Genomic DNA, 21,654 nt, shown 5'->3' with positions numbered 1-21,654 from the left:
AGGAGGAGGAGATGGAGGAGGAGGAGATGGAGGAGGAGGAGATGGAGGAGGAGGAGATGGAGGAGAAGGAGATCGAGAAGGAGGAGGAGGAGATGGAAGAGGAGGAGATGGAGGAGGAGGAGATTGAGAAGGAGGAGGAGATGGAGGAGGAAGAGATCGAGAAGGAGGAGGAGATGGAGGAGGAGTAGATGGAGGAGGAGGAGATGGAGGAGAAGGAGATCGAGAAGGAGGAGGAGATGGAGGAGGAGGAGATTGAGAAGGAGGAGGAGATGGAGGAGGAAGAGATCGAGAAGGAGGAGGAGATGGAAGAGGAGGAGGAGGTGCAGGAGGAGGAGGAGATGGAGGAGGAGGAGATGGAGGAGGAGATGGAGGAAGGGAGATCAAGAAGGAGGAGGAGATGGAGGAGGAGGAGATCGAGGATGAAGGAGGAGATCAAGAAGGAGGAGGAGATGGAGGAGGAGGAGATGGAGAAGGAGGAGGAGATGGAGGAGGAGCAGGAGATGGAGGAGAAGATCGAGAAGGAGGAGGAGATGGAGGAGGAGATCAAGAAGGAGGAGGAGGCAGAGGAGGAGATGGAGGAGGGGATGGAGGAGTGAAGTCAGCTGAGTTGCCTGCACTTTCTGTTACTGACCTTCAGTGGGGAACAGGTGGAGACCCAGCACTGGTGCGCACAAGCCCACAGGTTCTCCCAGTGCACCTGCCTGGGAAGGAGAAGTGTGCAAATGCTGGCGTTGTGACCACTGAGTGCCAGGTGCAACCCTCCATTCCTTTAGGGCCCGCTTACCTGGAAGAGAGCCAGGTGTCTGAACCCAGAGCACTGACCATGTAGTGCCAGGAGAGGCCGGGCCAGGTGGAGAGACGTGCCATCCAGGCTGCTGTGGGCAGGAGGTGGCAGGGCGTGTGGCACGGACGATGTCCTGCACTCATTACCTCTCACGTTGCCCCCAATCCTGCCCATTTCCCGCACTGCCCCCCAGAACCTATTCTGCATTCTGGGCTATCTTCTGAGAGCTGACTTCAGCGACCAGTAACTGACCCCCCTGTGTCTTAGCTAACTGTGAACTCAGTGTGACTCCCCTGAGTGCTTTGGGTTTTAGAAGGACTGTCTCAAACATGGGCCTACCTGGTTGATAACGACAAGGTGGTCTAGAGCTGGCCATGGTGCTGCAGGCCTGTGATCTCAGCACTTTGGAGGCTGAGGCAGGAAAATCGCCCTGAGTTCAAGGCCAGCTACACAGTGAGTTTAAAGGTAGCCAGCTACACAGTGAGACCCTGTCCCCCCAAAACAAACAAACAAAAAGAACAGGAAAATGTGGTTTAGGGTAAGAGAAACCTCACAGCAGCATGTTACCATGGAAACAGTTCTACACTACCCAGGTTAAAACTTCAAGGTCCTGGCTCCCTTCCTTGGGTGTTAGGTGACTGAGGATAATGGGTTTGGGGCTCTGCGGCTCAGTTTCTTAATTTGCAAGGTGAAGCAAGGAAAATCTCCAGCAACAGGAGAAGCAGTGGTGAAAACAAGTGAAGGAACGCAGAAAATTGTCTTGTCCATTCTGAAGAGTCGCACAGAGGAAAGAGCTTCGGTTGGTTTTCCTCTTGTCTCCCCACAAGCCTGGGCCTGCAGGCCGTGTCTGCAGGCAAGGCTGAGAAGACAGTTAACAGAGGAGAAAGATTGAGGTGAGCTCGCTCACAGGGAGGATGCGGAAGAAGCCTCAGGAAGAGCTGGGGGGACGGCAGAGCAGGAATCTAGCGGAGCAGGAAGGCGGCCCGGGAGGGGTCGGAAAGTCCAGGGCTTGCTCTTCAGTAGCCAAGGGAAGGACAATCAGTGTCCAGCTGCAGGAACGGCCAGGACACTCAGCGGTGCCCTTGCACGTGGGCTGGGAGGGGGTGACCAGGACACCCAGCTGTGCCCTTGCACGTGGGCTGGGACAGCGTCCTCGTGGACGCTTCCCTCAGATTTCCTCCTAGCAACACAAACTGATGCCGTTGTTCCCAGAAGATGAACCTAAGACATCCTGCAGCGGGTGGAGCTGGGCCGCAGTACGAAGATGGAGGCAGGACCTTAAAGCCGGCCCTTCTGGGGCCAGGGATGCTCTGGAAGGGGCTAACTGGACACACACTGGAGTCACAACCAGAATTTTTCTGTAGATGTTTGAAATCTGCTTATTTAGGTGATTCCCACGTTTAATCATATCACCTTTATGCAGAAGTCCTCAGCACAATGCATTGCTACACACATCATGTGTGAAAGAGACAGACGCTAGCAGAAGCGTCTCTGCTAACAGTGAAAACGACGATTGGCCAAAGGGACGGCTGCTTCCTGGTGCCGGAAGGCAGATGCCATCAGGAAGGCAGGAGGCGTCGCCTGGCATGGGCTGTGTATTTGAAGAAGCCACAGGCTCAAGAAGAAGTAGATCGCCACTCCTGCGCTCCTAAGAGGACTTCCACGAGACCGCTTCTCCAGGAAGAGAGGAAGGAGATTCCAACACTGAACCCTAGGGCTGCGTCCATCAGCTGTGCATTTCACTGCTGGCAGTTCTATGCCATCACTCTTCTAACCCTTGCCGAGATTGCCACACTAAATTGTGAATCTCACGTAGGGTGGGGTGAAAGGGCACGTGGCCAGGGCATGTGAGCCTGTGCTCTGTAGCTACAGCAAAATACCTCAGGCTGTGGCTTGAAAAGAGAAGAGGCTGAGTAGGCCGTTGGCTGCCAGTTCTGAATGTGCAGAAGCAGACGCCGGCTTCTGTACCTCTCTGGTGAGGACATTGTGCAGTGGTGGGGGCACGTGCAGGACCAGGCTCCCGCAAGAGCTGGCCCTTCCCGAGGGCAGTGGCCCCAGTACCTGCTGGTCGCCTGGCCCAGCTCCCAAGGACACAGCTTCCTCTCAGTTCCATCCACTCAGGGACCAAGCCTCCAGTACATGAACTTCAGAGACACACGCGAGCCATATCCAGGCTGGGAAAACCATCGTCCTTTTAGTCTGTGTTGTGCTTATTTCTTCACATTTGTTTTCTGTGATGAGAACTAAATAGCTCTACTTTTTGCTACTTCGGTGGTTATCTCAAATTTGTACTCCTATGGCAAGTTCTTGCTTTTAATCATCAACAGTGGGTCAGCTTTGTGAACGTGATACAGCATAAGTTGTGCAGTACGTGCAGCATGTGCTGGGCAGAGTCTCAAGAGCACAGGGTGCTTGGGCCCTTCTGAGCGGCAGGGGACAGTCCACCATGGAAAGGACTGGCTCTGTCACCTCCTGCAGCTCCAGCCGGAGCTCCATAACTTACCGTTCCCAATCATCACCCAGGGTAGTGAGGACAGAGACCAGAAGGAAGTCGAAGTTCTGGAAAGATGGCGGCCTCAGAAGAGGAGCTAAGGAAAGAATGAATGGAACAGAAGACAGAGCAGAGCTGAGAGTTCCCTGCAGTAGGGGTGGCTTCTACAGAACCTGAGAGGACAGGGTGCGGATGTTGCATGTGGCACGGAGAGACACAATTTCAGTTACATTTGGGAGTCTGTTAAGTGTGATGCACAAGGGCTTGGACTTCGGCCCCGAGAGCTGAGAAGGGGTTAAGCTCACACAGTGGAGTCAGGTGTGGAGACAGGGGCCTCACGTCTCCACCTGGACACCTGAGAAGAAAGTGCCGAAACCCTGAGCAGAAAGAGCATGTGGGAGCCCCTGACTTCATCTCACCCTGAGCTGCCTTTTCCTGGATACATGGATAAACTGGTCTGTCCTTCTGCGAACCCGGTCAGGAGGCTGTTATGGTGCTGAGCGATCCGTGCACCGTCTGGAGCCTACACGGGGCCCACGTGCTCCTTGCCCTTCCTGGAAGCCAGGGAGGCAGGTCTGCTGCCCCCCAAGGATGCTCCTTCCAGCCCAGGGCACCTAGCACGCACCCTCTTCTCCCTCCAGGGACCACCTGCACCCGCTCCTGCCCCTGCACCCCAGGGCTGAGTTTCCAGGCTCCAGCAGCCTGCTCATCTGTCTCTGCTCATCCCTCCTCTGCCTCTGCTTTTGAAAGATCATTTCTTGGCGGTCAGACCTGAGCAGCTGCTTAGCCCTGGCCTCTGTCTGTTTTATGAGAGATGTACACACTTTTTGGTTCTCCAAGAAGTATCTGGATGGATTCATCAAGATTGCTGCTCTAAGCCTGCTCAGAGTGGCTGCCCATGAACATCTGCTCCACACAGTGGCTTTGTGCCAGGCTCGGGAAGCCCAGCGCCGCGCTGCGCGTGATGGGAGATCCTGAAGATGGGCGGAACCGATGACAGAAAAGGAGGGCAGTTTTTTAAAAAGGATGTGTCAAGGTTAAGAATGGGCCACGTGAATGCAGCCCAGCACTAACTATTTTGAAGAGCAGGGCTCTCACCCCACCACTCCCCACACCAGACAAAGGCTGATGAGTGTGGCCCTCCTCCCTGAGTAGAGCTGGGAGATCGGAACCAGAGGACACTCGCCCTCCAGCGGACACTGCAGCTGGGGCACCCTGAGGACTACAGCGGTTGAGCTGAGCAGGTCCTAATGTCAGTAGTTTTCTCACCGCAGGGCACTCAGAAGAGGCACTCTGTCCTTTATCAAGTGCCTGCTCCTAGAGCCCAGGAGAGCAGGAGGAGGCATTTCCTGGACTCTCCACAGTGCTGGAGACTCCGTCATATGGTTCCCATGACGCTGTAAACAAGGGCCTCCTTGGTGTGAGTGGCTTAACTTTCCCTAGCAACTGCACACAGACATCAGCCCTATCTGACTCGGGCTCTGAAGCTCCAGATGACTAGTAGCTGCAGGTTGGCAGCTGCGTGCATTCCCAGAGCTGCCCCCAGCCACCTCCCCTCTGCTCCTGGCTTGGTGATGGTCCTGGTGCCCACGGAAGTGGGGTCCCAGCAGGCAGCCAAGCCAGGGCAGTGCTGCCAGGTGGAGAAGTGGAGAATTTAAGGGCAGAGCCACAAAGTCCACTGGAATCCAGTCCCTGAAGGAAATGCCTCAGAGGGTCACAGCAGGGGTCCCCAACCCCCAGGCAATGGGCTGCGTACTAGGAAGCAGGTCACACCGTAGGTGCACAGGATGGGGCCAGCGATAGGCTCTTTGTCTCCCCTTCTAGGCCCTCCGCACTACAGGCATCAGCCCCTGAGGGTCAGCTCCTGTGAAGTGAGCTGAGCCTTAGAATTTCCTGGGAGCTCGAACCCTCCTGTGAGCTGCACTTGTGCAGACTCTGGGTCACCTTCTCCGTATGAGAATCAAATCCTGAAGCCACCACCACCCCGACATCCGCCTCTACTCCTCACCCCCTTCTGCCCACCCCACCCCCACCTCATGGAAAAATCACCCTCAAAATTGATCCCCGGTGCTGACAGCTGGGGACCCTGGTTCAGACTCGGAACAAGCGAGGGGTTTGCACCTCTGTCCTTGCTCCTTTTGTAGCCTCGCGTCCCTCACACACACTCCAAATATGAATGTCCTTCACCCCCATGATCTTTAGAAGGTCAGCTTTGCATGTTAGTCATGAAGTAGTCTGCCACACAGACTGACCTCTGTAGCCCCACAGGAGGAAGAGGGATGTGAAAAAGAGCCTGGCTCCCACCCTACACGATAAGCCAGGGAGCTCCCCTGCTGGGGAGGGCCTCTCTCCAGAAGCCTGATGTGGAGACTGTTAGGGTTCCCCGGGCTGCCGTGTACTGCCAGTGCTGTTTGCCACCTTTATGGGCTGAGGAGTAATTTCCCAGCTCGGGAGAGACACCCACGATTTGGAGCTCTAGGAGTTTACAAACTCTGCTTGGGTTCCTCGTTCCCTTCCGTTTGAAGGCCAGCTCCTTCAACCCCCTTCTTGCAGGGAGTTCTTGTCGAGCGCTCTCTCAGAGGCCAGAAGGTGCACATGGCAGTGTGCACGGGAGCAAAACGCCCCACGGAGCACAGGACCGCAGCTCCCTGAAGACGCCCCATCGAGGCTCCTGACCGTGAGGGGCAGGGCTCCGGCAGCGCCCTGTCTGCAGTGCGCTTGTTAGTTCTGTGCCATATTTGGACAGATCGCAGATCTGTGCTCCTAATTTAGCCACAAACCAAGTAGTGATGAAGATGGCATCAAGCCTCTGGCTGCCCTGAAAACCCCTGCAAGTGGTAAAGTAGCCAGGATGCGCCGAGCGCCACCCTGTGTCACTATGTGCCTTTGCCTCTAGGTCTCCAGATCTGCTGGGGGTTTTGCTCACTGGTGTCTGTGATTTGAAAAGAAACATGGCCATGGCCCTGCCTCAATTCTTGCTTTCCTTTTTATCTGTTTCAGATCTATCAGCACTCCTACACTGGATATTATGTCCTGAGCAAGATCCCTCACGGGTAAGATGGTTGCGTTTTCTTTTAACTAGAAGTCAGTGGAGCACAGCGAGGCCCAGAATGCGGGCTGCCAGCTGACCCCTCAGGGCAGGAGCGGGCACCTTGACTTCTACAGAGAAGGGTTCTGATCTTGCCAGAGCCAGCGTGACTCACCGCTAGACAGCCAAGGGTGGCATCAGGGCCACTGGAGCCCACCAGGCGGCCCGTGAGTGCTGGCCTCCCTCCTCCCCCCCCCCAAACTGCTCTGCTCGCTTCTCGTCCAGCTCAGAGCCCTCATGACTGTGGAGGAAGCTCCCTGGCTCTCCTCAGAGGGTGCCGTTCCAGGAGCTGCAGCCTGGTACGGCATTCTGGGGCCTACGCTCGCATTCTCCCCAGTACCATGGTCAGCATGGCCAGTCTCAGGGACAGCAGTGGCCTGGGACTCCCACAGGACTCCTGGTCACATCCCCACTAACGGAAGAGAAGGTTATCACTATGCCGCGTGCCACTAATGATGTGTGGCATGTGTTGGTCGTATTGAGGGATGGACTGTTGTCGCATGCACAGCCGAGCCTGGGAGATGGTGGGGGATGGACATGCATCGCCAGCCCTGCCTGGCGCCCAGAGGAGTCTGCCCCTGTGGCTGACGGGGCCTCCAGGCAGTTCTGCCCCCAAGGGTGGGCTCCAGAGCCGCCCTGGTGGGGCCTCTGGGCTTCCCGCTGCCTCCTGAGCTTTGGTAGCTCGGCTCAGCTCAACTGGTCCCTCATAAATCTGTGGTCGGGACCCGAAAGTATCTCAGGGAAGAGACCCGAGTCTGGAGCTGTTTCAGGGCTCAGCGTGGTCGCCTGTCCCACGCAGCATTTCTATGCATGGCCGGGGCTTCCCCTTCCACCTCAGGGCCCCTGCTGAGTCGGATGCTACATAGAACCAGCTGCACGGCTGGGCAAATGCAGAAGGGGAGGCCTTCTGTGGCTTCCATTCTCTCTCTCTCTCTCCCCTCGCCTTCCCCGCCCTCCCCCTTGGGCGCCCCAGTTTTCTCCCTCCCACCCTGCGCTCCAGCCTGCCTTTCTCTGTCATGTGCTCATGCTGTCTGCCATCAGCCCTTGGGGGGATTACGGAACACTCAGCAAGCATCTGAATCGTGCTGCTGTCCCATCCCCTGGGAATATTCCAGCTGAGGTGTTCTAATTTTCCCAAACTAATTTAAACAAACAGCAGGAGTTACTAAAAAGTATTGTTCCAGGGGAGATCATTAATCACAGCGTGAATGCTTACGATTGTGGCTGCTCCCACTAGCGCAGGTGGAACCCGGGTGTGTCCTTGGAAAACAAACACAGAGAAAATAATTTTAGTGACGTCCTGGCACAAGGGACATAGACACTTGCAGAGAGACGGTAAAGCGTGTGTGATTGTGCTTGTGGCGTATTCTAAAAATTAATCCAGATAAGCCGAAGCTAGCCTGCCCTGTGGATAGGAAGGTAAGCACAGGAATTTTTCATTAAAAAATATATTTCAAATGGAAACGCGAGTGCTCTGCAGTAAAGAGGAATTAGTCTACTCATCTTCAAGCAGACAGATGTCCTCAAAGGTCGTAACAGGCAAGAGTATCATCGTGCCTGAGGTTTATCTAACCCCTCCTGGGCGCAACAGAAGGTGCTGAAGGGGATGGATAGTTCATATCTCTCTCTCTCTCTCTCTCTCTCTTTCTCTTTTTTTTTTTTTTTTTTTTTTTGTGGTACTGGGGATTGAACTCAGGACCCTGCCCTTGCCAGGCAAGCACTTATTCTACTGAGCTATTTCCCCGGCGCCTGTTCATTCCATCTTAAACAAATATGTTAACCTCAAGACTCTAAAAACAGTTCCCGCCTGACATGCTGTGCTAGTGGTGCACTCCATGGGTCGGCATTCAGGAGACGCAGACCCCAGATCGGGGCAGGACGGTCACCAAACACCCCAGGAAGGCGGGGGCAGGAGGCGCGGGGAGGCACGATTTCCTGTGCGTGCGCTGGAGCCCCGCGGTGACAGCCTTCTGGGGGGACACCGCGTGCTGTGGGAGCAGCCGCTTTGGACTGAGGCAAAGCACAGTGGCGCTTAGCAAGCAGAGAAGAATTGTCATAGCCGTGAAGGTCAGGTGTTTAGTGAGGAGCTGGTTTTTCTTTCCCAAGCTTTCTTCTCTGGCTGGAAGATGTAGTGGATTCCTGTCCCTCTCACAGCCCCTGGTGGTCGCTGAGGCACTGTCACCCTATTGCCGCAGGCATGGACATAGCTCCGCCAGCCTGGCTTTCCCGCCTCCTGGCTCTTCCACTTTGTCACAAATCCTTGATGGGAAGGAAATTCATTGATATATTAACCTCAAGTGTTGTCAAAATCCTATGAATATTAGTGAGACTGTGCATTCCCGCTGAACCACCCTTCCGCCCGGCTGTGGCAGCTGCAGCCCGGGAAGAGGCTCCCTTCCCCTCGCTTCCCAGGAAGCCGCACCGCCCCTCAGGGTGGCACGCAGGGCACAGCCCCGGGCTCACCCCTCGTGGTGCAGTGAGCCCGGCACAGCAAAGGCCTGCTTGTTTTGTAAAAATAAAACTCCCTTGTAACATATTTAAAATTATATTACTCGCACGTTATGTTATTCATATACAAAACAAGGAGACTTTTCCTGGTAGTTCTAAAGATGGGGAGCTGCACCCTTCTGCAGAGTCTCGCCTTTTCTTCCTTCGCCCCTTTCCCTGGACTCGGGCCAGAGGTCCTTCCACCTCTGCGTGGCATTATCTGTCACATATGACCTGAGGCTTTTCTTAGCCTGGAGCTTTCCAACCAGTTACAGCACAGGGTCAGCGCGACCTCTGTGTCCTCTAATTCCTGGTTCCTTTCCTTTTTGGAAACAGCGGGAGAGAGTTTGAGAAGCTGCCCCCTTCTCGTTTGTTTGTTTGTTTGTTTGTTTGTGTGTGTGTCATTTGTTGTGCCTGGGATTCAGTGCAGGGCCGTGAGCTGAACTACAGTCCCAGCCCCTTTTTATTTTTTAGTTTTGGGACAGGTTCTCTCTGAGTGGCAAAATCACCCAGGCTGGGCTCAGATTTGTAATCCTCCTGCCTCAGCCTCCGGGGTATTGTGTGTTTCTCTTGTACGGCTCTGTCCTGCGCAGGTATAGGGCAGCACAATGCATGCTAAATCATCATCACTTTAATTCTATTTAAATAAATAAATCTGCACTAACGACACGCATCCTGTAAGCAGACAGTTCTTTCTGGTGTGACTGGCTTTTTGGTCCCTGGAGCTGCAGCCGGGCTGAATTCATTTTGCACGTCATGGCTGAAGCCACCGCCACAGTCCCCAGACAACCTAATTTCCATTTATTCATGATCAAGTACCTAGGAGTAGGTTGGTCTGACCTTCACATATCAAATTTTCAAGACCTGTATTTCTTTTACTTGATTAAAACATGGAGTTTATTTTATCTGTCTTTTCTCGTCTCCCCCACCCATGCCTCCTGCTGCTGTCCTGTCCTAGCCCAACATTCTGATATTCTGAAGCTCAAGCAGAAAGTGGCGTCCTGCTTTAAAAGCTGGATGGGCAATTTGGGTGGCGCATGCTTCCCTTGGAACTCAGGTGACGTTTATCAAACACGGCAGGGAAAGGTCTCATTTTGTGCTATTCAAAGGACAGCCAGGAATTGGCTGCTCTAGGGGTGAAGCAAGCACAAAATCTTAGCAGACTCTTTCAACAACTTCCTTAAAGACACTTCCTCCTGGCCAGAGGTCTTGGGCAGCCCCCTGCTCAGCCACCTGGAAGCAAATCTCCACCCAACAGACCATCCTGGCTCTTGCTTCAAGAGAACTACCTCGCTCTATACCAGTTCGCAGTTTTCCTTTAACGTCTTCTACACAATTAGGGCCTTTTGGTACTTGGGAGGTTTTTCCTTTTATTGGAGATTTTTGACCTTTGGACCTCTGATGCCCTTGAGCTTTGGCCGTCTTGGCTGGATTCTGGGTATCTTGTGCTGACCTATCTCATATACATTTCTTCCTGCATGACTTTTCTTCGGTTTTCTCTCAGAAGCACCGTCTTTTTTAGCAGCAGCTTTTCCTGTTCCTGGGGAATTTGCTCCCACTTCCAGGGCAGACCACTTTCCAATGGAGTTAGGCGTTGTGTGCCCTCCTCCTCCCCCTCTGCCGGCCTGCTCCCTCCCCAGGTGATCTGTGCCACCCGCCTAGACACACGCCCTGGGCTGCCCTGCAACCCCAGGCCTGGGGCAGGATCGCAAAGCTCTGAAATCATGGGAGGTGCAGACAGAGGCAAAGCTGCCAGGGTCACTTTGCCGGGACTTGGCGTCACACTACAATTCGGTGCCGCTGCTGGGCGAGGTGCTGTTCAGCCCGGGTACCGGCCCCCGAACTGACCTGTGTAGGGCTCATGCCACCACCGCTGCCCCCCTTCCAGGGAGTGTCTTCGCCACCCTTAGTTCACCAGACAGCGCTGAGGCCTTGGGGGGTGGCACCCATGCTCACTGCATAGGGTGGCGACGTGCACTTCGGTAGGAGAGAAGCAGGCAGAAATAAGGAATGACTGCCCAGAGGACAGACGTGCAGGACGGAGCCACACCGGCAAGGGCTGTCATGGAGGACAGACATGCAGGACATAGGCCTTTTATGCAAATTTGTTTATTTAAACAGAATCAAAACTGGTTCTTTTTAACATGCATTTCACTAAAGTGCAAATAGAATTTCAACAAATTAATGCAGTTTTCCGCAGCAGATACGATAGCTAGGCAAATGTTCTCTGTCAAAAATCTGCTCTGTGCTTTTTAGCAATAAGCGAGCCGTGCAAGAAGCTCATTGGCTGGGGTGCTACTGCTGCTTGCAGCTTGTTCTGCATGTCGAAGCGGCTGCTGTGGCAGAGCCAGCTCCCTCTTGGCATTTTCCAGGCAGGACATTTTTCTGGAGTTAGTGTTGCCTTTAGCTTGTCCCTTAAAGAACGTACCTTCTCTGTGTGTTCTGCGTGATCATCCATCACGGGAATCATTCCAGAAGTTACATGGACGTGTGCCTCCTTCTACCACAAAAATGAATTTTCAGAAAAGTGGGTCGTGTTCCTTCTTTAGGTGGCATTTGGAGTAGGGAGAACGCAGATCAATAATAGCGTAGAAACAGAGATGTGCCAGAGGTGTTTCTTTGCATACCAGGCTGTCATTTTGGGTAATTTTGCCCTAACTTTGCTTGCTGATGTTCCCTCCGCACCAAGCAAAACTGTACAAAAGTTTGATTTCCTTAGAAATGTGGTTGGCATTTTAGTGTTGTCTTTTGCATCTATGAAAATAATAAACTGAGTCACAAGCCATACTGCTTGAGCCTACACTCTAACTTGCTAGACTTAGAGGCAGAGAGTTTCCATTTATTTGGACATCTTGGTTATTTTTCTCTTGTTGCTGAGACAAAATACCTGATGCCCAAAATTAAGGAAGGTGACCAGGCAGATAGCTCAGTAGTCTAAGCATCTGCCTGGCAAGCACAAGGATCTGGGTTCAATCCCTGATGCTGGCAGGCCACACCTGCCCTGCCTGGGCCCACCACGCCAGCCACCAAAACATGGTGGGCATGGTGGCACACTCCTCTAATCCCAGCACTGGGGAGGCTGAAACAGGAGGATCACTACTAGTCCAAGTTGCATAGCAAGAGCCTATACTAAATACATTTTTTTTAATTAAGGAAGGAAAGGTTTATTTAGCTCACAGTTTGTGGAAGAGTGAGCCCATAATCAGCTGGCTCCAAGGCAGGGTGGCATGGCACAAGGGCCCCGGTCCAAGGCAACAAAAGGCAGCAGCAGCAGCAGCAGCAGGAGCAAATAGAGGGGAAGCGAGCCTCTTTTCTTCCCTTATGTTGTATGCCGGCTATCCCCCCACGTCCACACCACTGTGCCCTCCTTTTCCACAAGGCCAGGTGTTTGCAAAGTGAGGACCTTGGCTCCCTGCTGAGACAAGCTTCTAAACTTCTCAAGTTGGTACAATGTGTTAAGTATTACATTAGGGAAGAGATCTGGGTGCCAGCACCCACAGAAGGCCTGAAACCCTGCCTGGCAGCATGATGCTGGCATTAGGGACTCCCCTCTGTGCTCATGGGCTGGTGTCAGGGACTCCCCTCTGTGCTCATGGGCTGGTGTCGGGGACTCCTCTCTGTGGCCATGGAGACTCAGGCTGGATGCCCACACCCCCGCCACTGCTGACCTAGAGAGCTGCTTCTCTTCCCTGGGCTTCAGGTTCTGTGTTTCCGGCAGGTAACGGTAGTGATGCTCACCTCTTAGGCTTGCAGTGAGTCTGTTGAAGCTGCAGAACACAGAGGAAAATAGCACTTCTAGTGTGCACGCCCTGCGCATCCTGCTTAACGTCACAGTGTGGGTACAGCATGCATTTGCAGTCAGTCTCTAGTTAAATGCTCTCAGACCTTACTTTCTACCACAAGCAGAAGGACAATAATGAAATTCCCTTTAGTAACTGTTCTAAATGGGAGCCCCTCCCTTGATATTTGAATAGTCATAAGGCCTGGGAAATCTTTGTTTTGCTCTTAAAAGAAGTGTCCATAGCCTCAACGATCTACAATTCCCAAGGATCGATTAGTTGTTTTCCATCTCAGCTCATTCTGACATAGTGCCGTTAATTCCTTAGGGTTTCCTGGTTTTTCTCAGGTGGGGTAGAACATGCACTCTCAATCAGCAAAACTAAAACCCAGCACTGAGCTCACGAGCTGCATTGCTGTCCTTAAGGATTTAAGATCATGTTGCAAAGGAAAGAGACAGGCTTAAACAACAACCTGTAGTAAAGTGCCTCCAGTGGGCATTCTAAATCTAAGCAGCAAAGAAGGAAGAGAGATTTGTGGCCACCCTGATCTCATGGAGAATCTCCAGGGGAAAGCTGGCCTGGAGCTGAGCTGCATGCTTGGGCCAGGGAAAGCATGTCACAGGCTTGACCACCAAGGGAGCCAGGGCTGCCCTAATGGGTGAGGTGCCAGGCTGGGCGGGGGCTCTTCCCGGGCAGAGCAGGGCTGGGTGAGTGCTAGGGCCTGCCTGCAGGGTGGGCAACCTCAGCGCCACCGAGGCGTGATCGGTCTTTACAACCTGACCCACAAATACTTAGAGCAGAAGCAGAGTACTGAGCTTGGTGCTGGCACAGAGTGGACCAAAGGAAAGGAAGTGAGAAGCCTGTGTCCAGTCCGGAAGCCTGGTGCGGGGGTGGAATGTGAGAGAGCTCAGTCGATATGGAGACTACACGGGCCACGCTTATGGGGGCCACTGTTCTCTTGGAGCGTGAAGGCAGATTTCAGGTGTCTGTATTCCATGTCCCTCTAAGTGCTTGGCAGCCTGCGCCCGTGATGGAGCCCGGCGCATGGGAAGCCCCTGTGTCCGGAGCTGAGGATGGCAGCAGTAAGGACTCGCAGGGCCCATGTGGCACCTCTGCACAGCTCAGCACCTTCCCTTTCCAGACATTTCCTGTCACGTGCAGGTCCCTGGGTCCCTCCTGCTGCACGCAGACACAGTGGCTCTGCAGACAGCTGCTGCGGCGGCAGCCGCCTGAGGTTGCAGCACGAGAGCTTCTTCTATGGCTTGAGGAAGAACCAACATGAAGCCAAAGTGTGGGGGAAGGAGGCGTTCTTGGAATTGTGTCATGCAGGTCTCTGCAGTAACACCAAAAGAAAAGAGTTCTGGGGCCTTTTGCCAGCGTGGATTTTCAGGACCGTGGACAGCTCCTCGGGCTTCCTGAAAGAGCATGGCTTGGCCTAGCGTTCTTCCCCCTATCCTGCGCCCATCTTCCTCGCCCCTGCTGAAATCCACTCGGGCTCGGCATTACCAAAACACAAGCTTCCCAGTCAAATTGGTCTTGAAATAAATTCCCAAACCACCTCACTGTGTAATTATGGAGATGTGGCTCCACCCCTCTGGACTCAATTACTTCATATATAGGATGCCTCTCACATAGCACACGCGCGATAGGCTAGGAGATGCTGTATGGACGTGAGACACTTAGTTTCAGTACCTACCTTGGTGCACAGGAAGTGCTACAGGGTGTTTCAGGGCAGCCACAGACGTTCCATAATATGGCCAGATTCTTCTTACCAACTTCCCGACATTTGGGGCAGAGGATTTCACCACAGGGGTAACTGCGATCAATCAGCATTCGCTTCCTGGAGCCCTGAGGCTAACATTCAGCTGAACCAAGCCTGGGCTCCCGGGAGAGAAGGGTGTGGCCGTGAACGTAGGCGAAGGGTGCACAGGAAGCTGCAACTGCCCATCCCACTTCTCTGGGTGAACCACGCCACGCCGTGGGTCCAGTCTACTCTTGAACCCGAATGTGATTCTGGGCGTTCACATCTTTGCTCCCCCCATCTCCTACCACCCCCGAGGCACACAGCGGAAATTTGCTCTTCACTGGGCCCCTTACAACCAAACCTCTGATCCTTCAAGCCCCAGCTCTAAGGTCTCCTGGGAAAATCCTGCTCTAACTACTTGGCTTCTAACGGGCAGCGCTGCTTTTCATTTCACATCATGATTTCTTCCTGTACTTTCTGCTACTCACCTTGCTTCAGGCATCATTCTCTAAAGGAGTTTATGCACTATGCACTTCTCGCCTAACACACTTCTCACCATCATTCTCCAGCATCAAAGAGAAGAGGTCACGGGCCTTGGGCTGTGCCCACGAGCCCGGGGCCATTGCCCAGGTCAACCACTTTGCATAAGGAACATTGCGCAGAAAATGCACCCACACATCCTGCTCTCTGCGCCGCGGGGCAGGTCTCAAGCAACAGGCCGGAGCATGTCACGGGGTGGAAACTCAGGTCCCCGCAGGGGCCCGCCTGAGCCACCCTTCTCAGGGGAAGCCTTGTCGTCCTCACAGACTTCCTTTGCATGTTGAAGTTTTTTTTCAAACAGATCCTTTCCAACAGTGAAACTATGCACAATGAGTCCTTTTGGCAGGCCCCCATGTCCATCCTAACGTACCTCCGTGTCGCTTTCTCTGGTGCAGAGGGTCCCTGTCATTGCTGGTTGGTCATTGAGGGAATCAGTAGGATGCATTGCGATATGCATGTGTGGGCTTACCCCAGGTAGATGGATCTAGAGCCTATGGAGAACCGATCACATCCATGTGGCTTTAGTGTGGGACCGGGGTCTGCTGGGCTGCTCCTCTGGTAGGTGCGGCATTGCTAAGTGACACCCCGGGTCATAGTTGGAGCCTCTCTGCCTAGAAGCACAGCACTCAGGCTTCTCTTGAAAGATTCGTTTCCTCGTCCCCTCAGCAGACTCAGAAAAACAGCAACAGATTGCAGAGTCACAGCGTCCTTGGGGCTGTGCCTAATGACGCTCCACAGAGGAGCCACGGTATCAGCTGCACTGTTGCAAAGAGGGCCCACCCCACCCACTGCACACTGTGATTTTCCTCCCGTCCTGGGCAAGTCCATCCCCATAAATCCCCTGACCACAATTTCTGTCAGCAGAACAGCTCTGTCTCACATCTACATTGTAAGGAGAGGAGCTCCAAGCACCTTTTCCTTTAAAGACAGGAGATATTTAAATGAACAGCAGAGGCAGTACCAACTGTTGGCTGCTGAGACCCACATGTTCATGATGTAGAATTCCTAGCCACAAGAATTTAATCAAATCCTTTAAGATATTCATCAAAAGGTCACACAAATCTCCAAGCGCTGCATGAGTCGGGGTGTGACCTGCCCTAGCCAATCAGTTATTGGGGACTAGACCAGGCCCCCTTATCAATCCATCCATGTGCCTAGTTGTTATTCAGTTAATGTTTACTAAGCATCTATTTTTCTGGGAAATCACCTAAGACTGGTGGCTGTGTCTGACATTTTTGCGTCACCCACCATGCTAAGAACATAGGAAGACACAGAAAATGTTATTTGACTCTGCGGACCTGAGCTCTTATTTATTTATCTGTGAAAGCTCAGGAGCTGGAGGCGCAGTTTCTGGCTTTTCTGTCCCCAGTGCTGTTGTCACTGAAGGCTTCTCAATCCCTCAAAATAGCTTGGAAGATAAATGAGTAAACTTTGCTTCACTGGTTTGCTCTTTAAAATTCAAAATGATTTATGCTTTGTTTTGTTTATTGCTCAAATAAGCAAAATCGGAATGGATTGCACGATCATTTTGAGATACACTAAGTTGAGATCATTTTATTCTTCCTTAATCATTTTTTTCACCAATCCATCTCCACCGTGGATATAATTCATCACAGGCCTGCTGTGGTCTTTTTAGAATAAATGAATAAATAAAAAGAAAGAAAAATGGGGGCACACCAGCCAACCCCAAATAAATCAATCGCTGCCTTTTTCTGTGCCCTGTCTTTCTGTCTCTTGCGCCCGCACCCCACATCCCCCAAGGAGTTCAGAAATACCCAGAGCACTGTGGGAGTTGTCTGCTGGCCCTGCACAGACTCGGGTTCACAGCAGAGGGCGCCGTGTGTTCCTCCCCGTGTGACACTGGACCAAGAGCGGTCCAGAGACTGAGCAGGCTTGCAGAAGGAGATAGACTTCAGCCCGCTTGGGTTCTTGGAGCAGCTTTCTGTGTCGTTCATTAAGCCAGTCATAGAGTATTGCACATCTGACTAAATCTTCTAGAAAAAGCTAATGAGCATCCTGTCCTGGAGCAGATCTCTGTGAATCTGTGTTTGTCCGCAAGGTGCAGGGTGCATGAGCTTCCCAGGGGACCGTCCCTCGCCACAGCGAGGTGTGAAACAGCAGATACTTCCACCTCGCCCAGGTTAGAGGCCGAAAGTCCCAGGCCCTGGCAGCCTGGCTTCTGCGAGCCCTGGCGCGGGGCCCTGCCTGCCCCTCCAGGTCCCTGTGGCCACCACCTGATATCCTAGGGTGATGTCCCATGCAGTCCTCCGCTCTGCCTGTCTTCCCAGGCTCCTCAGTCTCTGTCCTGGTGAACACGCTTGCGATTGCGTGCGCCCCCGTGGTGGAGGTCGGCCTTGCCTTAACCCTTCTGGGAGGAACAGCTTTCCAAGGAACGTCCTGTCCTAAAGCCCGAGGACTGGGGCTCCTGTATGTTTCTGGGGGTATCATTTCACCTCCAGTGCACAGCCCAGCTGGTGGGTCCCCAACAGGCCTGAGCACGCATCTCGCCTGTGTGACAGGTGGTGGCAACACCGGGGAGAGAACACGGGCATGGTGAGCGCTCCGGGCGCCCCGAGCAGCAGCCGGGCTGTACCCTGCACAGCCCGGCCAGTCTGCGAGGAATGATACTCCTCCTCTGTCTGTTTCGTTGTTTGGCGCTTAGATGGGACATAGCTCAGGGACAGGAATGAGGACAGCGGACCAACACAGAGAGCGAGTGCAGTCCCGAGGCCAGCTGAGCCCCCAAGCCCAGGTGGAGGAAGGCAGCCCCGCAAGGCCACAGCGTGTGCCCTTCTAGAAAGGGCACGTGGTGCCGACCACAGCCAGAGGTCACCAGCAGCTGCCGACGCGCACGCGGGACTCTGCCATGGGATGCCATGTGATGGCTGTGACGTGATACATTTGCCCGACCTCCAGGACACACCTGACAGGGGGAACCCTGGTGTGAACCCTGAAATTCAGGAGAAGAAGTGTGTCCCTACGGGTCAGGCCATGTAGCAGATGTCATGCTGTGGAAAGAAGTTAGCAGATCAGGAAACAGGGCAGGGAAGAGGCCATATGGGCCTCTAGCTTTGCGCAGTTCTGTCCATTTGGAATCTCTTTTTAAAATACAGCTTATTAATTTAATAATATCAACAAAGATTTCCCAAGAAGGTAAATGGAAAGGCAAAAGCATGCTGGCTCCTAGCTAGGCTGTAGAAGGGAGAAAGGAAGGGAGGGAGAGAAAGAGGGAGGAAGGGGGAAGGAAGGGGGAGGGAGAGAGGGTGGGAGGGAGGAAAGGAAAGAAGGGAGAAAGGAAGGAGGGGTGACAGGGAGGGAGGGAGAGAGAGGGTGGGAGGGAGGGAGGGATGGAGGAAGGGAGGATGGGAAGGAGGGAGGGAGGGGACAGGACCCACAGTGTCCTGTGAGCTGGAGTAGAACTCCCAAGGTTTTTAGGAAGCTGAATTTGAGCACCAGGCAGGCTGGTTGGGGGAACAGAGAGCTGCTCTAGAGGAGACCCCACCCACCCCCACCTGGCAGCAGGCCAGAAAGCAGGCCCTCCTGAGAGGGGATGGGGCTGGCAGGTGTGGCTTGTGTCTGCCCCCTTCAGAAGACAGCAGGAATGCTGGGAGGCTAGAACAGGCCTGGAGGAGAAGGCTCCTGACCAGGAGATGCCGAGAAGGGTCGGGGTGGGGTGGCGAGCAGGGTGCAGCCAGCTGAGCCCAGGCCATCCCGGTGGGCTCCTTGCTGGTCGTCCTCAGGGGCCCAGATGCTGCCCAGCAGGAAGCTGGGTCAGGAAGGGCTGTGCGTTGGAAGCCTTTCCTTGGGAAACTAAGTAGAGATGACTGGCTGTGGAATGTCCTCAGAGGCTGGAACCTTCCTGGGGAGCGGTGACCCCAAAACCCTCTTTCAACCTGAAAGCAAAAGAATCCGAAACCATTGAATCCAAATGAAAAAACATAGACAGACTTCGTAAGAGCAAATGTGCAGGTCATGACTGAGGATTGAATGTGAAGCCCAGTTGCCTACACCACCCACAGGGAGTTAGGCCATCTGTCCTCACTACTGAGTTCCATGGGGCACGCTTGTCCTTTATCGGCTAAGTAACCAGGCCTTGTGAAGAAGTCGCACACAGTAGCTCTCTGCAGTGGCATTTAGTGACAGTCGGCCAGCGAAAGCCTGAGGTATCTGCTGGAGGCTGTCACTGATGGTACGCAGAGCCCATCCCGTGAGACAGGCCTCACGGCCCTCATTGTCTATGCGAGGAAGCAGACTTGGTTCTGCCACTGCACTGCCCCAGCCCTGTGCTGGCTGGACGCAGAATTCTAGCTCTCAGAAAGAGGAGAAGCTGTCTGCAGTGTGTCTGTCTTACATCAGTATTTGCTGATGCTCTTGATTCCACGACATTCTTAGGAGAGGCGTAGCAATCTCCTCATTCCTGGTGGAAGCAGCATCCGAGACCCTGGGGCTTTCCGGGGCCGGTGACCAGCATGGCCCGTCCTGGGGCTGAACCGGTGGCCCTTCTGCCCTGCCCTCAGGCCCCGCTCCAGTGAGTGGGCGGAGAGATGGGGGATGCTGCTGGGAAGGAACAGGGGAAGGAGCCTGTGCCCGGCCCCTCTCGGCGGCGCCCCTGTCCTTCCTAGCCAGGTGCGTAGGAATTTGCACTCAGATCCCGCGCATCTGGACACCCACTGGAAACGCAGCCTTTTCGCAGCAAGCTTGGACACGAAGTGGGGGCGTTAGCTAGCGCCCTTGCAGGCGGTGACTGCAGTGGGCTCTGGACCTGCGTGAGGCTCTGCTGGGGAGCCCCCCGAAGCCCCGCCCACCTAGAGTTCCCCCCGGAGCCAGGTGCGCGCGCTGAGGATCCACGCGGGAAAGTGCGGCGCTCAGCCGGGTATTATGGTCAGAGCGCGCTGGGAAGAGATCGCCTGACAGTCCATTCCTTTCTATAACAGTGTTTCTAGCCAACGAAATAAAAACTGAGAAAATTGCTTTTTAGCTTTTTACTGCCAATAATTTCAGATATCTGAGTCACAAAAATAGCACAAGAAACCTCTTACACTCGTTGTGCTCAGTCTGCCAGCGTTTAACTATCTCATAACTACAGAACAGTTGCCAGGAGGAAGAGGTTAACAGTTGTATGGTAACATGGCCTCAGATGGATGTGGCCCTTCTTCCAACCCTGGAGCTCTCTGATGTCCCTTCTGTGTCCCAGGCCCATATTGCCCTTCAGGAAAGGACCAGCTGATAGCTTTCTACTTGTTCTTCGGATCGGGCTTTTCCAGCCTCTTCCCCTGAAGGGAGTGAGTTTAGCTCTGGGGAGCCCCACCTCACAGACGGTGCCCTGTCCTTCCCAGGACTCTGCCAGCGGGTGGGCAACCTCGACGATGCTCCTCCTGGCCGCGTGGACCTTGGCGTGGGGCCCAGCTGCTGCCTGCGGCCTCTCGCTCTGAAGCGTCGCCTTCCACTTGGTACCTGGGAAGCACTTGGGAAAGATCCCGGGACTAGGCAGGCTCTGGTTGTCCTTAAACCTCTACGCACAGACTTGAGCCCATCAGCAGGCCTGACCTGCGTCACCTTCTAGCATGCTGTTGGCCAGAGGGTGGCTTGATTTCCTTCTCCCCGCGGGGAATTCTGTCAGGAGGAAGGACGGCTGTCAGCTGCTGCTGGAGTACGAGCCTCCCGCAGCGCAGGCCCTCGACGCGCCCTCACGTGTGCAGCCCCGTGCTGTCTCAGGGTCCTGTAACTACGATCAGCTCCCAATAGCGAGAGTCTCACGTACTTGCGCTCAGCATTACTGGAGGAGCATCCTGGGGAGGCGTCTGGACGTGGCACTGCCAGGTGAAGCTGGGTGTGCGCCTTGCCAGGCACTGCTGAGCCTGCCTCGGAAACGACCACACCAGCGAGCTTCCCTGCTGGCCCGTGTCGAGTCCCTGCTTCATCCACCCGCTTCTGGACCAACTTCCCACAGGAGGAGTTAGCTCCCAGGGTTTGTTTCTCTGTTGTTACAAGTAGGAAGTGCTTTCTCCTATGTGTGGGGCCGTTTTCACATCTTCTTATGAATTGCCTGTACTAGTCTTTTTCTCGAGTTTCTTTTTCATTTGTTCATGTAATCTTATACTTCTACAGCCCTCTGTGGGTTCAGGACTTAGCAGCTTGTTCAAGGCAAATGCTAAGAAGGTTTCTCCCAGCTCCTCAAGCCTCTTTCATCCTTTATGTTTTTGTCCTGCAGAAATGTTACCTGTGTTTGGTAGTCAAATTTGTCAATCTTTTGTTTTGCTGTTGGATTCCAAGTCATCCTTAGAAAGGCTATCTCTGCACCAGGGATGAGGAGGAATTCCGCACGCCATGAAAATAAGACTCCAAACACTTATGGTTGAGTTTGTTCAAAATTTATTTACAGTCTGCCATGTCCCCGCCCCCATGTCCTCCATCCCCATGCGGCTGCCTTCCCAGCTGAACCCCAATCAGACCTCAAACCACCCACACATCACCGAGACTCTGGGCCTCACCAAGCCCAGGAATTCACTTCCACTACCCACTCCATCCCCTTGGGGCTCTCTCTGTCCGTTCTCTGTCTCTGCCTCTGTCTCTGTCTCTGTCTCTGTCTCTGTCTGTCTCTCCCCCCCTCTCTCCATCTCTCCCCTTCTCTCCTTCTCTCTCCATCTCTATCTCTGCCTCTCTCTCTCCCTCTGTCTCTGTCTCTCTCTCTGTCTCTGTCTCTCTCACTTTCTCTCTGTCTCTCTCTCTTGTGCTCTGTCT

At 53.8% G+C, this 21,654-nt stretch overlaps 1 protein-coding gene across 3 annotated transcripts in view; it reads left to right on the top strand.

Annotated features, from left to right (window-relative positions):
* The window catches only part of Dpp6 (dipeptidyl peptidase like 6), an 840,304-nt gene that overhangs the window by 667,038 nt on the left and 151,612 nt on the right, over positions 1-21,654 (top strand). For all 3 annotated transcript variants that reach the window (XM_023712908.1, XM_004628971.2, XM_023712909.1), the window contains exon 6: positions 6,276-6,328. In XM_023712908.1, the coding sequence (XP_023568676.1) occupies positions 6,276-6,328 (53 nt within the window). The remainder of the gene's footprint in view (positions 1-6,275; positions 6,329-21,654) is intronic.

The sequence above is a fragment of the Octodon degus genome, unplaced genomic scaffold (assembly GCF_000260255.1).
Source record: "Octodon degus isolate 3935 unplaced genomic scaffold, OctDeg1.0 scaffold00027, whole genome shotgun sequence".
NCBI classification, from domain to species: Eukaryota; Metazoa; Chordata; class Mammalia; order Rodentia; family Octodontidae; genus Octodon; species Octodon degus.
The sequence above is the reverse complement of the archived record's forward strand: the minus strand, read 5'-3'. Positions and strand labels throughout refer to the sequence as shown.